At 43.0% G+C, this 12,480-nt stretch overlaps 1 protein-coding gene across 50 annotated transcripts in view; it reads right to left on the bottom strand.

The window, feature by feature from the left end:
• SORBS1 (sorbin and SH3 domain containing 1) overlaps positions 1-12,480 on the bottom strand; it is a 121,523-nt gene that overhangs the window by 14,477 nt on the left and 94,566 nt on the right. For 27 of the 50 annotated variants that reach the window (XM_031063203.1, XM_031063191.1, XM_031063081.1 and 24 more), the window contains 7 exons: positions 10,556-10,731; positions 6,716-6,801; positions 4,991-5,158; positions 3,503-3,549; positions 1,892-2,006; positions 1,659-1,784; positions 411-605 (listed from right to left, as the gene is read on the bottom strand). In XM_031063203.1, coding sequence (XP_030919063.1) covers positions 411-605; positions 1,659-1,784; positions 1,892-2,006; positions 3,503-3,549; positions 4,991-5,158; positions 6,716-6,801; positions 10,556-10,731 — 913 coding nt within the window. The remainder of the gene's footprint in view (positions 1-410; positions 606-1,658; positions 1,785-1,891; positions 2,007-3,502; positions 3,550-4,990; positions 5,159-6,715; positions 6,802-10,555; positions 10,732-12,480) is intronic. The other 23 variants (XM_031063064.1, XM_031063252.1, XM_031063145.1 and 20 more) reach the window with 1 other exon arrangement.

Genomic DNA, 12,480 nt, shown 5'->3' on the forward strand with positions numbered 1-12,480 from the left:
AGAGTCATAATATAAAATTCCCCTCATCACAGTAAAGGTGTGTGAAGTGTAAACACATACTCAGGAGAAGCTGGATCACTCTGGATCACTAATTCATTCCATCTCCGGCAATGAAATTTAATCACATGGCTGTGAACTGCAGCCCTTTCAACCTGGCCTGGATTCAAGCTCCATATCAGAGATAAAAAGCTGAGTCTCCAAATCCCCAAATGATCCGTTCATTAACCTTTCTGGTAAATGAAACATCACCTCTTCCTGCAGCTGAAGCTTACTGCAGGGAGCACATGGCTTTATGGCACAAAATTCTAGTCATAAATACAGCTTTCTTTCAGCTATTGCTTCTTGCACAAGAATGGCACTATCCCACTGTTCTGCAAGGTGTTGCACCTGGCAGCATCTAGTGCTAGTACCTGTGGTGAGGCTGTCATGCTGCGGCTGGGGGAGAGGGACACGGGTGGGTCAGGATAGTCAATGGCGTTCTTGACCACTGGCCGTTTGAGCACCTCCACGTACGTGACGGGGAAGATGCCTTGGCGACTGGTGCCAGAGATTCTTCCTTCATACCAGTTCTCATCCACTCGTCGAATCAACGTGATCCTTTCACCCTGTGGGAAGGAATAGCAATGTAGTTCTGATTTTAACACGTTTAATCATTCCAAAGCAGATTACATTTTAAATCTTGGTGCAGCTGACCTAAAATAATTGGTGGTTCTCACCCTGTTTCCAATTATCCTAATCCTAAACTCCAGGTGGGAATGATATTTTTCAGTTCAGAGAAAGAAAAAATTGCAGATCTTCTGGTACTGACTTGGTCTGCCTAGAGATTCAGTTATGCTCACATTTTCAAGACCCTACTTGCTAAAGCCAGTCAAAAATGGAAACCAGCCATTTCAGGCTGAGCATGAGACTCTTAGGCATATGAGGTGCACAGAAAGTGTGCACAGGTCTGCAGTTTAAACTAGGTCTCTCTATGGTCTCCATGTTTTGCTGACAAAGTAACTTCCAGATCCTTAATATACACTGCAAGCCTCACCTTCATATATAATTAAAAGAGAAGACAGAGAAGATCTAATCTCAGCATCAAAACAGAAAGCTGGTCGAGATGGAGAATTTCTGCTACTTAATCTAAATATGGATGACTTTCTTCTGAACAGGCATTACACAACCCCTTCCCACACCTTCACCCTGCAGTCAGTCTAGCCAGTCACCTCAATACCACACAACCGGGTTTGCTCAATGATTTGGCTTGTAGCATGGGGACGGTGAATCCAGTTTCCTTCTTTTCTAAATCACGGTAACTGTGTAGCTGTAATCACTGTGTAACTGTGTGGGCCTCCACTGAATCGAACCAACCTGGAAAGACCTGTCACCAAGTATCTAATTTGCCTAGCAGAGCCATGTTTCCAGCACTCTTGTTCAAAGTATCTTCTCAGCTGGACCTAAGGAAACAATTGGCACTTCTTGATTTAGCCTACCTGCAACAAAAACCACAATGTGCTACATAATGACTTCGGATTAAAAACATGGGTGATGAGGAGGAATCCTTCCTGAATACGGAGTCCATTTTATTGGAGCTTTCATTTGGAAATTGCAAGTTACTAGTGCTAAAAAACATCATCATGTCCGGATTCAATTAATCAACACAACAGAAGTCCTACCTTTCTGAAGGACATTTCCACTTGGGTATCCCCATTGAAGTTGAACTTAGCAATAGCATCTCCATATTCCAATACTTGCAATGGTAATGGCTTTTTGGGTTGAGCCTTCTCAGCCGGTGGAAGGAACTAGAATGAACAAAGAGAATCAGCTAAGTCTCACACACGAAGCCCATAAACTGGTCTCAGGCAGAAAGGGAGCGGACAAAGAGAACACCTGCAAGGAAAGCAGCTACCTCTATATATGATCGTGGGAAGATGCCAACTCTGCCATGGTGTTCACCTTCGAGCCAGTTCTGGTCAATCTGCTTGTAAATGTAAACAATATCTCCTTTTTGCAGAGGAAGTTCCCTGTTAACAACACAAGCACTCCATCAGAACTTCACTGGAGGAGAACAGATGTGTTCTTTTTCTGTCCAGCAATCCCTAGGTACCAAGGTGTCCATCAGCATGTTGATACACATCATGCTCCACCCAAAGCACAAGCTAATTGTTGAGGATTACTTTGTTCATATTGTGATGTGCAAGACTTCTCTTCTTCTTTGGGCATTCTGTTAAAAAAGTTGGCCTTGTGAGGGCCCTAATAACTACATGCTCTCCAGAAGCAATGGGGTAAAGCTCAAGTCAAATATGACACTGGCTACTTTCCATGTTGGATATGATGGGCAGCCCTCAATTCAAGTTTTGAAATAGTCACGTCTCAAACACCTTCCAAAGAGACATATGATTTTAATCTGAGCTAGTGTGCTGATTAGATTAACATACTCACATGGTGAAGTTCATCCTGCAATGATTACACTGATGGTCAGCCTATGGTTGAGCAGTCACTGACCTCAGCTGGGCTAAAAATTGGAATTTCAATCCACAGGCTTCAGTGCTAAAATTATGAATGTCTGCAGCTTGAGGAACTGTGGCCAGCTTGTACTAGGCTCATAAACTTACTACTTGGGTCCCGAGAGGAAAATAAGCAACACAGTCTTTTCCAAGATGATTTTTACAAGCTCTGCTTTACTTTTGTCTGGCACTCTGGTATGTTCTACTCAATGGACAAAACAGCTACACCCAATCTTCCTCAGCTTTATTACAGGTGCTGGGGAGATGCTATTTAAATTATTACAAATCATCACCTGTAGAACATATAAAAAATATTCTCAGGACATTAGATCATTCATGCAGGTCCTTCACTGAATTCTGCTCTTCTTTCTTCCCTCTCTAGCAATATTAAAATGAGAGCTTCTCCAGGCTCATGCTGACACAGAGGCTTTTCCAGGCCTTCTCTTCACAGCAGTCTTCTCTAAAAAGAACAAGTAGTGCCACGGGATTCACCCAAAGGACCACAACAGGGCTTGGAGGCACAACATTGACATCTGAAACATCTGCTGATGTATCCATAGATGCCAGGAGAGCAGTAACCACTCTGCACACTTCTTTGTGCTGAATCAGGAAAACGCCAAGCCAGGGGCCCACACGCTTAGAGCTGGGCGTCTGTTTAACTTCTGCCCATGGGCTACCCTGTGCACAGTGAAAAGGATGCTCTTCTCCTGTGGCTCCACCTACCCACAGGGCAGAGCACTCACTTGTTGCAGTAAAGAATGCAGGTTTGTCCTAAAAATCATGGGGGATAGAGATGCACTGAGAAAGAAGACATTTTTCTAAAGGTCCTTTAGATGATATGATCTGCAAGGTTCATATTACTTTTCCCTGCCTTACTATGGACAACTTTGCTTTGGGAACTGGAAAGACACCCTAAAACATGAATCCAATTACATGACACTTCAAAAATGCTGCATCCTAAGGGAAAAAGCAGAGGAAGAACACTCCAGGTAGGAGCAACAAGCTGTACTTACTTTAGTGTCTGTGCTTTAAAGTCAAACTTGGCTCTAGCAGGTCTCATCTGGAGATTAAATAAAAAAAAAATCAATATATTAAAATAATAATTAGGTTTTCAACCCTCTTCTGAGGAAAATCACCCAAACTTTTCTACAGCTAAGATTAGCATGGGGAGGAAATTGAATGCAGGTATTCTGCTACAAGCTTGCGTGCAACTGGTATTACAGTCCAAATATGCTGGATGGGCATCTCCCATCAGGACACAAAGTGCCAACTTCTGGCATAGCAATAATTAGGAGTTCTACAGGAAATGGAAGTAACAGCAGTCAACTTTTAATGTGACTAACCCTGATGAATGAAAGCTGATCCAGTAACTACAGTTACTGGGGCTCCAGGACCAAATTTCTCTTGACACTTGAATGGAAAAACAAAATTTACTAGCTGGGAAAAACAGTAGGATATTATTTGATGTGGCTCTTATTGATTATTATCTGGCCCTGCTGAATACTGCAATGTGACCCATGTACTCTGTATCAATTGGTAGGAAAGAGACAAAGGTGAAAGGGAAATATGAATAAATTTGGCACACATTTAAAAAAAGTCTTCAGTGGCTAAAGAATCCAAATGTATGTTGACAGCAGGCCTGGGCTCTAAAAGGTTCACTTGGCTAATTTTCTAAAGGGCACAGAAAATTCAGACAATTTTCCAGTAAGTTTGGTAAGAGAGCATAAAATACAAAGCAGTCACATTGATGAGGCTCCAGAGCATTTGAAACTAAAGGGCAGACAGGTGCACTCCATCCATATGGTGAGCACCTCACCCACCACCACAGTGCAGTACCTCTGGGGACACAGAGCTGCTCTCAAGAGCCCAGCAGCAATCCACGTGAGGCAGGAAAGGCATTTGGCCATAACACCTGGACACAACATCCAGCCCTCCAGCAAAGTGCCTTGGGCTCATGGAAGAAATATGTACCTCCTCCTTTGTCTCTTTCAGAAAGTCCAGCCAAGTTGAATGCAGTGAAACATGCTGAGACTTTTTTTCTGAATGTTTCTAAAGAACGTTAAGCATATTTCAAGAGAAGAAACAATGTATTTCTAAAAAAACCCACAACTATGTGGCAGCCACATGGCCAGGATCAACAAGACATGAAGTTTCTAAGCATAAGGCACAGACAAGAAGACAATGTAGCAATATGATGCAAAAGATGTAGAATGCCTTTGATTGACTAAGTAGCTGATATTTAAAGGCATGCATCACAGGTGTGCACCAGCAATTCTCAGCAGGCATGCTTTAATATATGCAGCTTGGTATAGAGATATCAATTAATTTACCAGGCATAAAAGTCAAAGCAGATCTAAATGAAGCCAGAATGGGAAAGGGGAAGGTGGAAAAAAAACAACAAACGACATTCTCTGAAGAGCTAATGTCGGCCTAAAGCACAACATTGTGAGAGGCAATTATTGCTTTGGGTCAAGCAGCAGACTGAGGTAACTAAAACAGACCTCTGACCCAGATTTCCTCTTTGCAGTATCGTCTACATTTAGGAGGTCCCCAAATCGTTCATTAGTGATAAACTGATGGTGCGTTGGAATAACCCCTGTGTGCCTTCTAGCGGCAATATCAGCTTCTTCTTGCTCACGTTTAAGCCGTCTCTGGTCCTCTAAAAGTTTCTGCCATAAAATTGCATAAAATGGGCAGTAAATCATCTAGTTAAAGGCATTGAAAAGCTGCCATAAATTTGACTTAAGATTCCTGAGTTCCCTGCAAATACCTGGGGCTTTGCAGTTCAGTATCAAATATTGTTTCTACTAACTAAGCAATACCCTTTGATTTTACAAACACAGAAGGTACATCATCATTATGGCATAACTGAAATCTAGCTCATACAGAGGATCTGATCCAAAGCTGATGGAAGTCAATGAGGAGTTTTTCTAAGTCTTGGGCAGGTGTTAGGAGCTTCTAAGAAGATTGCTGATAATGCAGAGACCTGATCCAAACCCCCTTCCACCAAAAAGAAGTATCTCTCATTGACTTCCAAGAGACCTGAATCAGCCCATTGAGTTTCAAGGCACCAAATTCTCCTAAGCCTTGCCAAGAGCTTGGGAGAGTGCCTAACCACATTCAGGTTCTCCTGTACTTCTTCTGGGCTCATGTAACACACTTTGCAAAATAAAGTAAATAAACACCTAAAAATTATTTTGGATTTCTAAAGTCTCTGGCGCGTTAAATGGAAACATGCATTCTTGTGCATGTGCGCAGAAGGATTCTTCCACTTTCTGGGGCTGACTGTAGGCTGAAGAGTTCAGCTGTGTGCTAACGCATTTGAAACCAGAAGGTCATACTGAATCCAGGATTTTTACCTTATGTGAGTTTTCATGCTGCATTTTGAAGTGGAGAAATTACTAACTTTCACAGGAGAAGACAGCAAAATACCATTTTTCACACAGGAATTAAGAACAGGTTTTACCATATTTCAAAGCATGTATAAACATTATCTGAACTCAGAAAGTTAACACTAAAAGCAAAACTTAGCCCCCGCCCCCCACCAGCAAGGGAAATTAGTTCCATCTTCCAGGAAAGCAAGCACTTCATAACTTCTTTAACTCAGCTTGAATACACTCAGTGCTGAAAAGTCTATGTGGCTTTCCTATTATTTCAGTTTGTCCCACTGTTACCCAGCCATTTCAAAAAGGACCGCTACGTTCTGTTGACAACAATTTCAGACACCATAAAGAATTCTAGTTTGCACTCGGGGAAAACTTACCAATTTCTGATAGCTTAAAATATCTTGCACTCACTGTTTAAAACTTGAGGACCACTACAGGAATAATAGTGTTTTCACCAGTTTGATTAATACTGACTCAAGTTGCTAGCATGAAGAACAATTACAGATTACCAATCTTTTTCTGCAAGTACTAGGGTGTTGTACCACTTCTCACATACATTTCCAACATTTTTATATTACTTAAAGCCTCTGTATGTATCTTTGTGCAATTGATAAGAGCTATCAAGTTTATTTGAAACAAGCTGAACTGGACTATACACATTACACAGCAAATCAGTGGCAGAGAGTATTGAAAGTAAAACACACTAGGTACTGCTTGTTACTCTAACTTCCCGGACACAGAGCCATGGACCTACAAGCTATCCTTATGCAAGGCTGAATGCTGTATTTCTTGTATGTGGAGCTGCTACTACTGTTACAAAGCCATAAAGGAGGGCATTACCTCTTTATCATCATACCGCCTGCGGAGGATTTCTTCTGGAGTTTCCATGTAATCAACTGGTGCAAAATGCCTTGGTGATTCTGAATCTACTTCAAAACAACATAAGGAAGTTAAAATACACATGGATTTATCTAGCATAACCAGAAAGGAAAAAAAGAAATATTTTTAAACAATTTGTTTCCATTATGACAGTAAGAATTCTCAATTGTCATTGACCAAATTGCCAATCAGATGTTGATTATTTATCCATTTTCATTTTTTTCCCTTTTGGGCTCTACATGTGGACAAAGATCCAAGAACAGGGAGAAAATAATGATACAGGAAAGAGTAAAGACATAGAAGGACTTTGTGAAGAAAAGATTCACTGTCATCAAAGTATGATTTGGCACTTTACTGTTGATAAAAGTTTAATACACACACGCACACACGCAACTAGACCTTGAGAAACTACTCCTTAAAGCAAATCATCTGGGTTTGGTTTATAATTCCCATGTGTGTAAATGATACAGGACTAGAAATTATCTCATGTTGAGATTCTTGCATTCCCCAGAGCCATTTGAGAGATAAACTGAACCTGATGTGATTAGAAATGCAACAGAAATTGTTTCTCAGAAGTGCAGCTGTTAACGAGCCCTGAACAAAACTGCTCAGCAAGACACACAAAAGGACATTAGACACACTAGGGGGAGAAAACCAGAGAGTCAGGGAATGTAAAGGTGGGACATAGAAATGCAAGGGATGTGGAAGAAAAGAGGAGAATGGAAGAAAGAAGACAGATAAAGGAACACTGGTAAAGAACACAAAAACCACCTCCTAGGTACGTCCCAAGTTCACTTTGCGGGTTGTTGTTTGTGTCCAGGCTGTGGTAGAGGGCATATGAAACAGGGTTCCCATTGTTTAAGGAGTCAGGAATGTCAGCCCGGCCCATGAAGCTATCCCGGCTAGATCCCATGGTGGGGAAGTAGCCAAGCCTCTCCACAATGTCAAAGGAGGACAGGCGCCGGGGAGCAAGAGGACCGCTTCTGCCAGGCAGTCTGGGGGCGGAGTTCTGCAGGATTTGTGTTGGAAGGGCTTTTTCAATCGGAATGGGAGCGGGCTCATTAGGTAGACATTTCTGGGGAGCATGTGCCTGTCCCCATAGACATCTCCTTTGGAATCAGGGTGCCTGGAGGCCTGCTGCTGTTCATGCCTTCGGATGGTAGTGAACCTGGTGTAGGAAGCTGGGCATGAGCCTTTGCATCTGTTGGTTTTATGCTTCTGAGGCCCATTCAGGTTGCCGCTGCTGCTGCCACTGTCATTGGAGGCATTTGAGAGAAGATCTATCTCATCAGTGCAAGCTGAAAGTGTGTCCATAGGGATGATGTCACTGACATCCGAAGCTGTGTCTTCCACATTGCTGCAGGAGCGGGACGATTTATCTGCAAAGCTGGGAACATCCTTTTCTTCTTGGTGTGCTTTTGACAAATCCAGAAGAATTTCTGCAGAGTATGCAGCACTCAGACAAGTTTTAGACTGAAGAGAAGTGGTGGGTTTGTTTTGTGCGATGGAAAAGTCAAGTGAGGGCATTGATCGGGATCTCTGGATCAGCTGCTCAAAGGCACTGATACGGGAGGAAACGGTGTCTTTGGGGATCTGCTCTGAATCCTCTCGACTAAGGCTGTGCTCCATCCTGTCCTTCGCTTCATTCTCAAACTGAGATGCAATATCCTTCACGCTGCAGGAGGAAACTGTGTCCAAATGGATCCTGGACCGGTTGATCTGGTGCATATCTTTATAGAGTGTTGTAAACTCCACCCCACTCTTTCTGGAGGCAGCGAACAGGTAGCCTTTCCTAGAGTCGGCGCCATACTCCTGCAGGCTCATGGTACTGCCAGATTTAATGGCATACTCTTGCTTCGACTTCATCAAGATGTTTTCTATGCTTTCCCCTATGTCTACCATGAAAGCCTTTTTACTATCAAACAAGGCAGTAGAGCTACGAAGGTTTTCGCAGCTTTGAGCTTTCTCATGAGACAGCAAGATACCCGTCTTGTCCTGCACAAGAATAGCTGGAGCTGCTAGTTTGGGTTTGAATTTAGAAGGGAGGATTTCAGTAATGCAGGCTTTGGCAGCTGATAAAGGCTTCTTATGCTTACATGCGTGACCTAACATACCGGTATGACTAGCATTAAAGGTTCGGCTATTAACTGAAGAGGGTGCGGTCATATGAGCATTCCCACCTTTACGATCCACTGGTAAGCATGCAGAATAAAATAAATACAACCTGTTAGCTTAAGTGCTAGAAAGCTATTGAGAAAGGAGAAAGAACATGCTTGGATTTCATAAAATGCACTTTAAAGAAACAAAATTCCAAAACATAAAGAAAAGCAGGAAGAAACTGCAAAACAAGCCACGCTTAGAGGACTAGGTGAAGTGCTGCTAATGTTTCTAAAATGAGAGACTTGGCCAGAAGCAAATCTGGAGCACTTTTAAGGTACCCTCCTAAAAAGTGCTAAGCATCATGAGCTTCCAGGGAAGCTGTGGCACCATGGAAAAGGGCAGCTGAACTCTGGGCAGGATCAGGGTGTCAGCAAGAATGCAGAGACACTAACATTGCAAAAATGGCTTAATACCAAGCCTGTAATCACACCTACTATGGTCTTACCACAATGCTTGCCAAACAGTTTATTCCTGGGAGGAAGAAAACAACCAGAGGCTGACTGAGCTAGCACAAGCACAGCACATCAGCTGACCTCACCCAAGAGATGCCTGCTTAGAGATTCCCCATGCTAGGAATAAGCTGAGTGTCCTTCAGACAATGTGGTTGGCCATGGTTGCTTTAAAATTGAAGGGGTCAGATCAGGACATGGTTTATTTGGTTTTGGTTTGTTTTTTTTTTTTAATAGGATTCAGTCTGGTTTCAGCATAGACTGCAGTTTTTAGGTCTGCTTCCGATTTGAGTTCAAATTCAAATGTCAAAATAACCATTCAGCTTCAATTGCAGTTTGGGGAACTGTTTGAACAGATTTTTTTGTTCAGATCCAGTTTGACTCCCTGCCCTACAGGCCTGACAAAATGCTGAAAAACAGCTGGAAGATGGAGACAGAGAGACCTTTTTGGTATGATGTACTATTTTTAGGGAGAGCAGTTCAGAAACCCAGCACATTCCTTCTCCAGTCCTCTCCCCATCTCAAGCCATTTTTAGGTTGAAGTTGGCTCAGAGATACATTCCCCAGTACAATTCCCTGATGGGAGTCATGCTCTTCTTTGTCTCTTTTAGAGAGTCTGCAGCAGGGGGAGAGAAGAGGAGGAGATTGGTCTCTTCTGGCTCACATTCCTGGAGCCTGCAGGGCTAGTTCAGGCAGCAATTGCTGGTTCAGTGTCAGTGCATTCTCTGCACAGCCCTGGCAGGCAGGAGGCTGTGCAGCACAGGGCACCAGCTACACCAGGGTAGCCAGGCCAGCAGACTGGTGTGGCCTGCTGAGATACTGCTGTGGGAAGAACAGAAAAGCCAGGGAAGGGCTCTAGAATGGCAAGGCAGTGGGAGCAGATGGATAGCAAGGCCAGCCTAAGCAGCCTTGAGGAAGAACATGAGGGTATGGGCTGTGGCTGAGGTGCTGAATGGAGGGAGCTGATCTCTCTTGAGAAGAGGAACCTGGATCAGTTAAAGGCATCATTAAAAATATTGGCCATTGTGGTCTGAGAGAAAAAAGGAGGGAACATCGGGGATGGCAAAGTGGAAGGATAGCATAAATCTCAATTGGTTTGAATAGGACTCTAAACCTTGCAACAGCTTGCCCACATCACCTGGCTTTTGACACTTGGCAGAACAGAGAAGAGGTTAGTGTTCTAACCACCCACCTTTTGTGGAAGCAGAACTCGAAGGTCGCTTGAGACCACTCAGCCCCTGGAATGGGATATCTCCACCTTCCAGCACACTCTTGTAAATCTGCCTTTCATTCTCCAAGGCAGCAGGGTCCCCCACAGCTAGCTCTGACTCCCTCTTCACTGCATGGTAGTTAGGTGAATAAGTGGAGCTGGAATACACAACAAAAAGGAAAGGGACATCAGGAGGTGACACCTGTTTGCTGAGAGCTTAATGTAAATTAAGAGATAACCACACTTGTAAACACAGAATAGACTGTGCATGAAGAACTGATGCTGATGAAGAGGTTACGAATATATTGCAATAGTGTTCTGCCTTTGGCACTACCAAAGCATCCTCCACTTGAGGGAACTCCCCACTCTTAGTCCCGCAGAAAACAGGCAGCAGGAAAGCACTCCTCTGTTTTACAGATGAGACAACAGTCACAGAGCTGATGCATGATTTCTTTGCAGACACAATGAAATTCACTGGCTAGCTGGAAGTACACAAAACCTTCCAGCTTCCAGTTCTCTCTCCCTAAACACTAGCCATGCCTGTCCCATTCTTAGAAAGCACAGCTGCTCAGGGGGTCATCTCACCCAGTTCAGCCTCCCAGTCAACACTACAGCTCAAGATTCCCTGACCAGTTTCTGAAGCCTGTCAGTGAGGGACTGTGCAGAGAAGCAATAGTAAAGGGATATAGATTTAATAGTGTTTTAATTGCCAGTGGAATTTCCAGATGCACACAATCCTGTTCAGCTTTGCCAGAGGCTTCCACTACAGGGAATAAAAAATCCTGGACTTTAGGTATACCATGCATATATATAAACAGAATGATGTTAAAATTAGTACAATTTTAATTTCTTAGGTTTTTAAAGGATGGAAATTTATTGCAAATCCCTTTTTCTAGTCATGAACCTAAGCACAAGTATGCTCATACATCTGATTTCTAGATTTCCCTGTTTTCTCTCCAAAAGAATAACTGACAATGCCGTGGTATCAATTGCCTTTCCAGGTACAAAAAACTTACTAAGCAATCAGGCAGACTGTTTTCCTAAAAGTTAAGCTAAACTGATACCAGTTCTTGTGCTCAACCAGGCTCTTCAGAATAAGATGGAGTCTCACACAAAGCTATTCTGAGGCCAAAGCACGACTGCTGGAAAATTTGAAAAAATAAAAATATACAGATTTTCCAATTAATAGAAATATTTGACATCCTGATGTCCAAGAGTGATTCAAATTTATGAGAACTTGGAAATGTTTGTGGTTATATCTGTTTGTTGTGGACAAATTTGTACATGTATCTGTTTAGTTTGGATAGATGCTGTACTTCTGGGGTAAAGAGAAAGCCTTAAACACATCAGAGGACTGGCTATGGAGGTGGAATTACACAACGTCTGGATCACAAAGATGACTTTAGTTTCCGGACAAGGAAAACCAGGTCATATGCCGTCTCAAAAATTATTTTCTAGAGGAAAAGCTCATGAAAAGCACCATGAAAGAGAAAGGGAATACTGTCAGTTTTTCAACCTAGATAATGCCCAAACAGACCATAGCTACAAAGCTATTGTTTATCAGGGATATCTCTTTGACAAAGAGTGCATCTCTTTGGCAGGTACCTGAGGAAACCCAGCCACTTGCTGCAGGGAATAATGATTACCCTGAGGTTAGTTGTTAGCCTAGTGGTTAAAAAACAAAGGGTTAAACCAATCCTCCTTTGGGACTAAACCTGGGGGAGATAGAGGAGGCATTTGGTGAATCTCTTTACTAGCTGCTCCCTTATTCAAGCCAGCAAGCAGTACTGGTTTGGAGCCCAAGCAGCCTGCAAGGGCCGGGAAAAACGTGCAACCCCACTGGGCCTCACTCTTGTGCCCCGTTCCCAGCATACTCAGCTTGCTTCCTCTCCACTGGCACTCCTGAA

The sequence above is a fragment of the Geospiza fortis genome, unplaced genomic scaffold (genome assembly GCF_000277835.1).
Source record: "Geospiza fortis unplaced genomic scaffold, GeoFor_1.0 scaffold130, whole genome shotgun sequence".
Taxonomy (NCBI): domain Eukaryota; kingdom Metazoa; phylum Chordata; class Aves; order Passeriformes; family Thraupidae; genus Geospiza; species Geospiza fortis.